This window comes from Cyprinus carpio, chromosome A5 (assembly GCF_018340385.1).
Source record: "Cyprinus carpio isolate SPL01 chromosome A5, ASM1834038v1, whole genome shotgun sequence".
Classification (NCBI taxonomy): domain Eukaryota; kingdom Metazoa; phylum Chordata; class Actinopteri; order Cypriniformes; family Cyprinidae; genus Cyprinus; species Cyprinus carpio.
The window spans coordinates 31,484,989-31,498,883 of record NC_056576.1 but is presented as its reverse complement, the minus strand read 5'-3'; the positions used below and the strand labels follow the sequence as shown (position 1 = coordinate 31,498,883).

General features: G+C 37.0%; 1 protein-coding gene across 5 annotated transcripts in view; it reads left to right on the top strand.

The window, feature by feature from the left end:
* The first annotated feature begins 3,085 nt into the window (after nt 1-3,085).
* LOC109085858 (roundabout homolog 1-like) overlaps nt 3,086-13,895 on the top strand; it is a 141,546-nt gene continuing 130,736 nt past the window's right edge. For all 5 annotated transcript variants that reach the window (XM_042756890.1, XM_042756889.1, XM_042756888.1 and 2 more), the window contains exon 1: nt 3,086-3,206. In XM_042756890.1, coding sequence (XP_042612824.1) covers nt 3,149-3,206 — 58 coding nt within the window. In that variant the 5' untranslated portion in view covers nt 3,086-3,148. The remainder of the gene's footprint in view (nt 3,207-13,895) is intronic.

Here is a 13,895-nt window from a genome sequence, read left to right as displayed (position 1 = left end):
TCCAGGAGTCCCTCGTCATGCAAGCCTCAGGGACCCATCAAACCTTTGGTGTAAGCATCTACGAGGAAGCTCGCTAGGAGCCCATCACGGCCCCACGACTCCTCGTCATCACAACAGCAAGGCGCATAAATGCTACCAGGTCTTCCAGAGTAAGTTCACAATACATTACCGTGTCTGACATGAGGGTTTAGATTAGAAACGAATTTATGCCTGGAGTTTTACTGAGTTTGTATGCTGATTCAAAGACGCTGTACAAGCTGTTTCATGCTGCTCAGAAAATGTTGAGCTCTTGATGAGGGTTTTTTAGCACTCAAAGGAACAATGTGTAAATCAATGACCTCAGTTTTTTTTTTTTTTTTAGTTTTTGAGGGTTCTGGAAAAGCTACACAGGAGGTTTGATGTAGAGGAACAGGAGAATTGTAGTTTGGCTGTCCTTCTGTGTTCTTAGAGGACAGGTGAAGGATGGATATTTGGCTCAGATTTTCAGACTTTAGCTTGATGTGAATGAACGGTTGTTTTGTAGTTTAGGGCTATGCCTGCATAGTGTTTTTGGGTTAATGTGGGGTGTTTTATTTGGCATACTACCAGTGGAAAGATTGGAAACTGCACCAGAATTTGTTTCAGATGTTCAAATGTTAATATCTTTATTTGTGAATTAAAACCTTTGAATCAAAAGACTTCAATGCATTTTAAATGGATAAACTGGAACAAGAGTGTATTTATGGTGAAGAATCTAAAATAAATTTTATTTTTTGTCACTGCATAATTCCCATGGCATTTGTGTTATTTCATAGTTTTTAAAAATTATTCTAAAATGTGGAAACTACTCAGTAGTAGATATATATCCAAAATTTTCACTGGTACTACTACACTATATATTTACATTTGTATTAAGTTGCAAATAAGATAATTATTCACAGTCCTGTCTGCTTTTTACTTTCTTTTATATTAAAAAAAGGTAAAAGCTCAGGGGCAGTTTTAGGATTTAGCCTTAGCTCCTTGCTTGAATATATTGTGGCTCAGAGCTTTGCAAGAGGTTGTGCATTTTACTTTAAAATTGCATTTTGTCTGTAGTATATTGGTTATGGTGGATTATTTTTTACATTTAATTTTGATGAGAAATGCATGTGTGTGCAAACAGCTTTGTGTTGATTTTAAAGAGGGCCAGTGAAGGAAGACGAGGAGGGAACCCTACTAAAAAAGGTTTTTGGACATATATGCAAATGGACATTAATTATAATTATAATTGACTTTTAGATTTAAGGTATGCAATTGTAAAGTCCAAAAAGTACGTCTCTTTTTATGCTCCTATAACTGTATATTTTCATATTCTAAAATCTCTCTGAGATTGGCTGCAGTGTAGACCAGCAGAGGGCGGTGTTGGGTCACGGATGGCGCGCCTGTCGGCAGAATGTAGAGAATCGCACATCCCTGTACAGCCACTGCTTCGAAAGATCTTTTCTTAAGTAAAACACAAAAGTGTATAAACCACAGCCGTAATAGAGGCATATGAGTTCAACAAATTCAGTTTTGCAAATAAAGAGAAACACACACACGAACCAATTTGAATCACCTTTTCCAAAAGACATCCAAATAAACTACTCCGTAAAAATCCACGTAACCGAATCGCCTTTTAAAATAAATTAAGAGCAAATTATTCCGTATCACCGAAGCGGGGCGGAAGTCTTTTTAACATGTAAAATCATTAAAGTTGATCAAACACACTCTTGTGCCTTGAGGAAAACCGTTCTTTCACAGGCGAAGCCGCGCTGAAGAGGTTAATAAGTGTTGCCAGATCTCACTAGAAAACGGTAACAGTGTAAATACTCGATTTAATTAATTTCATTCAAACTTGCATAAAATACACTTTGAGTCTTATGTTGAAGTGCACCTTGAAATAAAGTGTCTTTTCATTAATATATATCATGTTACAAAAATAATTAAAATTTCTCACATGGCTAATGTATGTAATTAATATGGAAATAAGAAGGTCATTCTCCTTTATTATTATTATTATTTTTTTTTTTTGTTAAGTTTGAATACAGTGATTTGTTTTTACTATTTGTAGGGTTGTTAAAAAATTCTATTAGATAGCTATTTTTTTTCACGTGTTTAATTGAATTGTGACCCCCCCCCCCCCCCCCTGGACGCTCACACTCCATTTTTCACCAAAAAATACAATTTACCATTAGTTACTAATTCTTAGTCGTTTTACACATTTGAGAAATGCGATGTGCACTCGTCTTTTATTAAAAGAATTTTGTGAAAAATTAACATCAGCTTTGAATTCGCGTATAAGCGCAACTTGGCAAAACATTGGAGTATAATTCTCCCTAGGAACAATCCATCCTTCAGTCCACGGAGGGGGAGCGTGGGACATACCATGCCGTTTACTATTCATGCCGTTTGAATGAAGTACCGTTGTTTCAAATCCCCTCAGCCGAGCGTGTCGGGGGACCTAAGGCATAGATCCTAATATTGAAACACTGAGGGGAAAAAAACTGAAAGAAGAGGAGAAAAACAATAGGAGGAAATATTGGAATTACCATTTGAATTTACAAAGCAATGGAAAAGTGATAAGTGATTATATCCAATGGACTTCAGTCAGCAAATTCTTCAGCATCAGCTTCTGCTGTTTTCCCAATGGAAACTGAAGTTTTCTGAGTTCGAAATGACTTATTCACGTTGTTTCTGAACGATGTGACACTGGTCGCTTTTCTAGGCGGGGGACCTTTATTACCTTTAAAACTTTGGACAAAGAGTTCGAGTTTAGTTCGTTTCTTTTCACTGGCTTTCTATGGGATCTTTTGGGATGCGATCAGCGGGATACAAAGTGGACCAACTCTGCGCCTGCAGAATTATTATTCCTGGGAGGTCATTTCAAAACATTGAACGGTTTATTTAAACTTTTTTTTCTGATTAATTTTGAGCTTTTCATTCATTTTGGACTCATGGAGTGTGTGTTTGAATACAAATAAACTGGATTACTATCAGATTAACGGAGACCTTTAAAGCAAGATAAAATCTGCAAATTTGTGGAGAACATATATTGCATTGGGATATTATGAAGGATCAAAAAACACACAAAATCTGATTTATATTATTTTTTGCGGCGGATTACACAGCTCTAAACGCGAATATTTGAACAATGACGGGGAGAGTTATTGGATTCGTGCTTTTTATCGCAGTTATACACGTTTGCACAGGTACGTACATTTAGTTGAATGATCTTTGAATGAGGACTTTGAGCACAGTTTTTTTTAATTAATTAAATAAATAAATAAATAAAAACTTGCGTTGTGGATCCAGTGCGATGGAGTACAGTGAACTCTTGGCATTGGCGAGTCTCCGATACTGTGGTGAAAATTTGCGAATATAGCCTATTTCCGTACCTGTTACTGTCACTGTGTTTTGTGTGTCTTAACTGTATCATTTTCAAACGCTCCTTGCCTGCTTGACGAGGTTATCACGAAGTTATTTTTGTGTACTGTATCCTCACATTTATCATGCTCTGCTAATGTAACTGAAAGGCATTATCTCGGCATGCTTGCTTAAGAATCATAACGTTTACTTTGCTTTAAGATCACGATGTTTCCACAGACTTTAGTGAAGCATGGTGAAGCATTAGACTAAGTATCCTATAACTGTGCTTGAGGCGTAATTTTTTATTTGCCATGGTATTTAAAAATCTGTAGACATTGAGGAACTGCTAGCCAATTTTCATTACTTTTTAAAGTTTTTGCACAGGGCAAGTGATCCACGAAAACGGGTTTGTCTTTCTTTATGACGCTCTCCTGTCAGTGTTGCTCCAGTGATTATATGCAAAATCAAAGCTTATGTAATTTTTTTACTTCAGTCAGCATTAGTTAAAAATAGCGCTCCCTTGGGTTTTGGCTGGAAAAGTCATGTAAATCTTTGGTTAGGAAGTGTGGAACCCTGTAGAAATGTATTTTAAAGTCTTCTTGGTGCAAGCAGTGTTTTAAGGTGATTTTGAAGCACCACCTTTGAGGTACATTGTAGATTACTTGCTTCCTTAATGTGTTTTGTGGTTATGGTAAACCTGTTTGTCTTGTTCTTGTGAATAAGACAATGATTTGTTGCTTTAACCAAGCATTTGTGCAGAGTTCACTTTGGCACTTGAAGTTTATATAATTTTATTATTCATCCCTTGATTCCTTTTATCATATTATAGGGTCTATATATGTTTTTACATTCACCATTATCATTGTCACCCTTTGGCTTTCATGAATGATTAATCATTCAAGTCATAATTGTATATATTTGTAGCACTGACATTTGTTTCCGGTAGCTTGGTTTAAACCATCCCACAGCTGTGCCTAGACCATCCCATTCTGAGATCACTGTCCCTCCTTCAGTTTCCAGCCTCTGGCAGGCCCGGGTGGAACTGCTCTGAGCAGAGATTGTGACAGAAACCTTAAGCCGAATGTAATAGACCTGCATAATCCTGGTTGACGTTGCCCCTGATCCTCTTTCTTCACAAATAACTGACTAAAGCTCCGCTAAAACAAACTCTGGGCCTTTTTATCTGCATACCTAGTGACACTGTCACACATTAAACTGGATTCCTTTCTCTTTGGGTTTTCGGGCATGTCAGTATAGACCTGGTGCTCACTGCACTTTGCTACTTTAAGGAAACTTCCCTGTCGGGTAGGTCCCGTTGACTGTGAATGGGTCTGTTTACAGTGCTGATGATTTAAAGAGACAGTCTGGTTTAGGAGGCTGTTATGACTTAAACCGTTGATTGCTTTATTTTATTGCTTTCATTTGCTTTGTGATTATCCTTGAGCCTGAATTAATTGGGTTCAAGTTAAAACCTGGAAGAATATAGTTTTAAATTCAAGCGTGTACATTTTTTAAGTACTTTTAAAATACTTTCTCCTCATTCAGCTTATATGCAGAGACTGCTACACTGTAAAAACTGATTTTTCAAAGTTATGGAGTATGTTTTAAAATAAACTACTATTTTCAGTTTTCCTACTCCAAAATTTCATGTTTAGTTCAGTGCTTGCAGATTCGTTTTAATGATTTGTGAAATTTACTAGCAATTTCTAAGTGAAAATGGTTTATACACCTGATTTTTTCAGTGTATAAGTTACTTTTTTCTCAGTTGATTTCCTGAAGAACTATAAACATAATCGCAGTATTAAAGGGATAGTTCACCCCTAAATTGAAAATTTGTTATCATTTACGACTTACCCTTATGTTGTTCCTTATGTTGAATACGAGAAGATATTTTGAAGAATATTGTTAACCAAACAGTTGCTGGTAGCCATTGACTTACATGGTATTTTTTAGGGCTTGGTTTTTACACAAATTTCACGATTCTATTCGATTCTCATTCACAAGCTTGCGATTTAATTACCCATTCGATTCGATTCGATTCAATATCGATTATTTTGGATAAATATCAGGTACAGTACATGCCAAATTCTGATGTAAATGTGACGTTACATGACAGTGTTTACAAGACATTATATATTGACGTCTTTGCGCTACAGCGATCTGTCACTCCACATTAAACAGCGCCAAAACAGCATTTATTGTTTGAATACTGCAATACAATAGACATAAACTGAAACCTGAGACTTTGTTTCATATTAAAAGTACAAACGCACAAAGCTTATTGCGATATATTGGATGGGAGGTGCGCTTCAATGTTCCATCCATTATCTGAAAACAGGCTAAACTAATCGATTCTTGGGTTTTAAGAATTGATGTCGTTTTGTAAAAAATGAGAATTGATTAATATCGAGATATCAATGTTTTACCCAGCCCTAGTTTTTTTTCCCCCATACTGTGGAAAAGTCAATGGATACCAGCTATTCTTCAAAATATCTCCTTTTGTGTTTAACAGAAGAAACTCATACAGGTTTGAAAAACCTTGGAGGTGAGTAACTGATGACAGAATTCAAATTTTTGGGGTGAAACTATCCCTCTCATTTATTCATTCATTCATAAAAGCAGTTTGTTTGAGCATCCCAACCATTCATCACTGGCTCAACCCAATGGCATGAGTTTGGGGGCGGGGACTATCTGTTGCTCACCTTATGGCAAACACAAACCAATTTGAAAAAATATTATTTTGTGTTTTGTTCATAAATGACACACTTCAGCTTAAAAATGGCTTTGGGACTAACTTTCCTGTGATTATTTTGTGCAATTCTGCATACAGGGAGTGAAAGAGAGAATGAGAGTAAACTAGATGGATTTACAACTTGCAACTGAATAAATAAAACATAAGGCAACAAATTACAGACCTTTCACGTCTTCTCATGATTACAGATGAAGTTATTGCTTGATTAATGTAATCAAGAATAAACAGCTTAAAATCATGTCTATCAGTGAGCTGAAACAGAGAGGAGGATTGTCGGATGAAGTTGTATTTCACGAAGGAAATTAAATTCGGGGAAAAGCATGTATCCCTTTCACATGTGCTTTGCTTGTATTGAATTCCGATGGAGTTGCTCTGAGAATTAGCTGTGGGCTGCACCACTGCTGAGAGCCATCTGTGCATTGAGGAAACAGTGTAGCGCTTTAACAAGCACCCGTAGGGAGAAAGGTCAAGGGTTGCAGTTCAGACTTCACGGTAGGGCTCATCTTCTCTGAGAGATGGATAAACACAAACTCTTCCTGGTTGTGTTCAGGTACAGAGCTCTGTAATTATGCTAAGCATTGTAAAGGTATGTGCTATCATTAGATCTGAAGAAAACCGTGTCAAGGACGGCTTGTGTTTTGGCGTAGTCAGCAACGGCGTTCGTGATTCGAGTCTTAACCACAATGCTTTATAGTCAGCTGGAAGATTTCAAGTGCCGTTGAAGGACATGGTGACAATCCCAACTGTAGATTGAGTGAGAAAACGGATGTTTTTGCCCAAGAGCGTTGACATATGAGGAGTTGGTGTTGATTTCTGGCTACTGAGCAGTGTTTGCTGCTTGTGACAATGAATGATGGTGTTGTTCTAATCGTTGTCTGTTGTACAGTGAGGCCTGTGAGGACTTGCTGATTAGCTCATGGCTGTTGTGAGGCTGGGAAATGATAGTTAAGACAGAGCACATCCGTCATGTGGCCCTGATTCATGTCTCACTGCAGGATCCCATTTTATTACTGTACGTCAAACTGTTCCTATTAGAGGCTCGAATGTCATCTATCAAGAATTCACCAGCTCTTCCATGACCTCCGAAAATCGTCAGAACTTAACCCAAAGATGCAATCCGTAATTGATAAAACAGCGGCAATACAGCAAATAGACATTTAAAGGGTGTGAATAGAGGCCTGTGTTGATGACAAATTAGAGACTGTAAAAACCTAAAGTGGCCGATAAGTTGCTACAAATATATCATGCATGAATATTTCAGTTCAAACTTGCACAATATCCGATAATGGCAGTATATTTAATTTTAAAATAATATAAAAATTTTTAACAATTATATATATATATATATATATATATATATATATATATATATATATATATATATATATATATATATATATATATATGTGTGTGTGTGTGTGTATGTGTGTATACATATATACACAATTTAGTGATTATTAATGCTCAAATATTAAATATAAAATATACAAAAATATACAAATGTTAGAAAATTATTATACAAATATTTAAAAAAAAAAATATTTTTAATAATTATGATAATTTGAGTCCTAAATACACTAGCATTTAAAAGACTTAATTTTTATTTCTAGTGTAATATCTTATACTGTTTTAATCAGAATTTACTAATTATATTATACTTATTTTTGCATGCAGCTTTTTTTGATAAGATGATTTCAGTGGCTGCACAGAATATTTCAATATCAAGCTAAAATCTTGCTGTTGATAAAAATAGACATGTATAAGAGAAAATGCATGTTTTAGTTCCTCCTTTCAAGTTTTACACTTTTTTTATTAGCTTTAAATGGTCTTTTGGTGTGACAGAAATGATCAAAAAAGCTTCATTCAAAATAATTGTAAAATAATTAGTCAATTATATGGAAACACTGAATACATTCTAAAATGCATGTTTGGCATTTTTTGTAAAATAGTTGAGGCATACTATTCATGATCTTTTCACTTGCATTTCATTGTCAATCAAACAGGTAGAGCCAGGTAGCAGTGACTGTAAACGCAACAAGATAAGCTGTACATGTTTGCATGATGGGCGGCTCTCAAAGGAAGCACAGAGTATTTGCATCTGTACGGAGTGCCGCACATGTTCTCTGATCCTCAGAGTGGGTGTGGCCATATATATGCGTATAAGGCAGCGAGAGCAAGAGAGAGAATAAGAAACAAAAAGAAAGCACGAAGGAATGTCTCGGGAATGCAATCCATCACGTTAACCCCTGCGGTGCGGCGCGGTGGAAGTTGGGATGGATGGTCTCCTAAGTGCAGATAATAAATTGTCAGTGTCTGACGGGGCACAGCAGGCACCAGAGGCCAATTAATGGCCTCTGTTCTCGCAGGTGAGCGATGTATCTGTCTCCGGCGCTCCTTCTCTCTCCGCTCAGGACCTGCACGCTGGCCTTGACGACTCACATGTGGCTTAATGAAATGATGTCAAGATGATGAGATCCGTGCGTGGTCGCACTTGCAATAATAACGGTAATAAGAATATTATCAGCAGCTACAGCAATACTAATAACGATATTGGGAAAAAAGCCAGTTTAGACAAAAAACACTGGTAGTTGCAGAGATTTCCCACCAGGAAGTAGTCATTGAGAACAGGCCAAGGGATTAGTAACCCTGATCCTCAAACACCTGTGAAAAATGACAGCGCCCACTGAGCTGTGTGTGCCACGTTCACCTAAATCCCAATTAACATCTGCCTAAACCTAATTAGGTGGAATTAAACGACATGTTGCTTCAGATTAGAGGCCGAATGGTGGGTTTACAAATCTGTACAGACTCAGGCGTAATGGCAAGATAGGGTTCCATACCTTTTGTTCATTCTCCATGCCGTTATTAAAACTGAACAGTTCTCATTCTTGCAGTCTCACTAAACATTTAATAAGCATGTGAGAGCTGTTTAATTGGATTAATTAGCAGATGATTATGACATCGATACTTAGTGAAGCAGCACACCCAATGATAAACACTTCACAAGGGGCTTGATGCCACATACTTGGTTTGATTCAAAGCCTCTGGGACGTCCTTTCTGCGACCGCGTCCGCTTGTGTATATCTCCCAGCACTCTTGTGGTATTTTAAACCCTCGAGGAATGCAAGCGTACCCCTTGGGCTGTCACAGGGCCAGCGTGGTGATGAGGGGTAAAGAGCGATGCGGTGTGGTGCTCGCTGCGTCGGACTGTCTGGAATGAGCTGTGAGATTGTCAGAGACGCTGGAATGATGTTTAAAGGTTGGAAAGGGGGTGTTCCTGATGCCTCGATGATTCTGGGAGGCTTTTTAGACCAAGATTATAGGGAAAAGGAGTGTTTAGGATGGCTCTTGGCTTAGATCACTATCAATTGAAAATGAAAATGAGCGGAGCTGGAACATACGGTTGTGATTAGACCGAAAAACCTGTGTCATCTTAAATCAATGTTTGTATATCTGTAATGCAAATGAAATTCGGAGCATTATTGCACAACATGGCTCTATTATTTAAGGTTTTCTAATGTGATTTTGAGCAGATTAATGTGAATTTCATGTGGTGAATTTAGTACTCAGTATGTTTAAACACTTAAAAATTGTCAGACCATTTGAGGCTTGACATTTGCATCACATGTGAAAGACTGGATTTAGATGTAAAATTTTCTGAAAACAAAAACAAATTGCATGTGGTTTTGTGTAAATTAATATGAATGTGAAATTCATCGTGGTAATCAAGTGAACTTTGCACGTAAAACTATATAAACACATGTGAAACATTGGATTTACAATCCAAATGTTCCAAAACCACTCAAGCACATTATTGCACAACATTGCACATTTTTTTTTCAGCTTTTCATATGTTATCCCAAAGCTGTAACTGTTTTGAATGTTCTCCCCCCCTCTTTATTTTGACTGTTTTTAAGACTTGCCTTTTTGTTGCCGTTCAGTTCGTTGCCTTTGACAGATAAAGCAAGCCAATATGCAGAAAAGCCCAGTGGGGGCTGACACGGGGTTCATGCATTGTGTCGTCTCAACGGGGTAATTGTTAGGCCCAGAGGAAGGAGAGGGGCTTTCCGTGAAGGACTCGGGGTCCACAATAGCTTCCTCAGGGAGTAAAAAAGCAGACTGAACTCTGTCCAGAAACATAAACAGCAAAGAGCTGCTTTTCTGCCACTGTTACATCTCACATCTTGTCTACATTCTTGGAAATAAAGGTTCTTTATTGGCATCTAGGTTCCATAAAGAACCTTAACATCCATGTAACCTTTTCATTGGACAAAAGGTTCTTTACAGTGGAACAGAGTTTCTTCTGATGTTTTTTTTTTAAAAGAACTATTCAATGGAAGGTTATTTGGGTAACCTAAAACAACTTTTTGGAACCATAATTTTTTAAAAATGAAGCATGAAAGCAGAGATTTTAGACATATTTCTTGGGATGAAAAATAAATGCATGAGCATGCATTACTTTAAAGACTATGATTTATGGATTTATCTTGTACAAAGAGACACATCTGGATTTTGGCATGTTTTGCAGTGCTCAGCAGTACTCGCTTTGGGCTCAAGTTATACCAACTCAGCCTTTGTTGGGTTGGATGGGCTGTAGGCTTCTATACATTCTGAAAAAAAAGGTTCTTTATTGGCATTGATGGTTCCATGAAGAACCTTTAACATCCATAGAAACCTATTTATTGCGTAAAAGTTTCTTTATAGTGGAAGAGGGTTCTTTAGATTATTAAAATGTTATTTACACTAAGAAAATAATGGTTTATTTTTACCATTTAGTTATATTTACCATTATAATGGCTTTATTTTTAAGTTTAGCATGAAAGCAGAGATTTTAGAAAAAAAAAATGGGGGGATGAAAAGTAAATGCGTGAGTATACATTATTTGGAAAGATTGTGATATATGGATTAATCTTGTACAAAGAGACACATCCGGATTTTAGCATGTTTTGCAGTGCTCAGCTGTACTCGCTTTGGGCTCAAGTTTTCCCAACTCAGCCTTTGTTGGGTTGGATGAGCTGTAGGCTTGTATGGGTCATTTTATAACCCAAACCCCAGTGTTTTTGAAACCTGAAAGATGGTATTGAAGACCATTCCTTCTCTGAAACGCCCTCCCTTTCCACCTCATTCTCTTTTCGGACAGGATCAGCTTCCTAGTGACCATTCTATTTGGGTAAGCTTGTATACACTTTTGAAATGCTAACGCTTTCTTTTGAAGGTGTCGGTCTGGTGGGGAGAGAACAATCAAAAGACTTAAGAGAAGGGAATTAAATTAGCAAGGAAAAAGAGGGTCCGCTAATTAGTAGATTTGAAAACATGGACCCTCCTCCCACTCCCGGTTTGTTCACCTTCACACATACACAGGCTAACTTTGATCCCCCTCAGCCCTGTTGCATTGTGGGTATGCGATTTCCCTCAATTACGGGGTCTTTGCAGCCCTCCCCCTGCTATTTGTATCTCTGCCCAGTCTAATTGGGCTTCTACAGGAAACCAAGTCCGCAGAATACAAAATTTTGCTCATTTGCAAGTGGACCAGATCAGTTTGATACAGTTTGGCAGGTGTTGATATAAATAATGTAGATGATTTTAAAGATTGTCTCAGGCCCAGACTTTCATATAAATTTGGTGTTCTTTGATTTCCCACCTCATGCTGGAATGCTTTACCTGCTGATGAAGAAGCTTTCAGGCCAATTTGACTGAGAGGCTTGATCAGCATCTTGAAGAGCTCCTTGCCCCAGGGCTAATCCCAGAGCAGACAGGGTGTAAAGCAGAATAGCAAGCTCCCCAGACAGACGAGTCCTCCAAGAGGCATAATTATCCAAGACCTGACCTTGAAACTGTAGCTAAGGAGCTGCTATATAATGTGCTATCATCTCTAGGGTATAACCATGGAAAGGAAGTGAAGGAATTTGATGTGTTTGCTCAACAGTGTAATACTTGCATGTGATCATATTTATCTGATTAATATATATATATATATATATATATATATATATATATATATATATATATATATATATATATATATATATATATATATATAATCATGATATAATCTGAATAATCTGATCATTGAGGCTTAACTTTTGCATGTGAATCCATAACATAGGTGAAACATCAGGCTTTTAGTGTCAAATGTTCTGAAACCACAAAAAATGTAAAACACGTGTGAAACATTGGATTCACATCTCAAATGTTCTGAAATAACATGATTTTGAGCACAATGTGAATTTAATGTGGTGTACTTAATATGCATTTAATATGTTTAAATATTTTACATATGCATTAAGACATGTATAAATTTAGCTAAATGCTTAACAAATTTAGACCCTTGTGGAAAAAGCATGAAATTCACATTAAGCACATTTTGACACTTAAAATAGTTTTGAGATCATTTGAGGCCATTATGTGCAACTTTTGGATTTCCAATTTTAAAATTGGATTTTTGGATTTATGTCAAATGTTCAGAAACTTAACAAAAATCACATGCGATTTTGTGTAAATGAGTGTGAATTTCATGTATTCATGTTTTTTATGTGGTTAAGATTTTATATTCATTAAGATATAAAACACATGAAATTGATTATGGTAATCACATTTGATGTATAAAACCGTCAACACATGTGAAACATTGTGTTTACATGTGAAATCTTCCAAAACTACTAAAAAATCTGATGTGATTTTGTGTAAGTTGCTGTTAAATTCATAAATTAACATGCTCATTTGCATTTAATGTGCTTAAAAATGTTCCATATGCATGAAGTGACAAACATGAAGGCAGATGCACAGCTAGTTCTGTAACCACAGGCTTTCATAAAAATAATTGTATAAACGATGTCAAAAGTACGTTCATTAATAGATTAAAATAATTAATCCTATTTACCACCCCCCTCCCCACCCGATTTGAATTTTGCTCACTAACAACATTTGTACAGTTATCAGAAACCAAGCAGAACAAATTCTATGTTCCTGAGGCTTTGTTCACACTGTTCTCAGATATTTGATGTCTGTGCAACAATAAAAGCCTTAATAGTATAATGTTAGCGCTGTCTGGCCGCTGGCCAAACAGATCCTGTCATAATCTGTGAACTGTTCTTATACCTATTGTTGTCGCTAAATGAAACAAAGGATTTTAGCTTGGCATTAGAGCCTTCGCTAGAGAAACCGTTCCACACGCTCAGATTTCGGTTTGGCCTGCGCTTTGCTGATGTAAGACAAGCTGTCTGGCGAAGGTCCCTGGTGTGGGCACTTCTGCCTCTATGCTAAGGATTATTGCAGCCCTGTGTTCTTCTGGCTGTATATCATTTTGAAAGCTTGTGGCATCACAGTTCATTTTCTGAATTGGTTTTTTGTTTTCTTCACTTACTTTTAGCTTGGTGATAATAATTATTGTCTCAATAATCACTTTCTCATGCTCCTGGTCCTTGGTTGGAAATACCAGAATGTTAACTTTGCATGGTTGCATGTTCCTCAACCGCAAGAAATGAGTCAACACAGACACTTTTTAAGCTTTGTGGCACCCTGCAATTTATTTATAAAAATAAACCAGCTGTTAGACTCACGTTTAGTGGCTTTTTAGCTGCATCTTGTTCCAGTGATCTTGACGTGAAACATGTTTGCTTGGCATGCATGGTACAAACTGCTAATGTGAGGTTTTTAATGCATACTGGATAGAAAACCTCGTCGTGCTCTCAGCGATGATTGGCGGCATTTAGTCTGCCGCACCCAAATCTTTATATGTGGCATAAACGAGGGATTTTAATTGAGAGGAGAAATGTCAGCC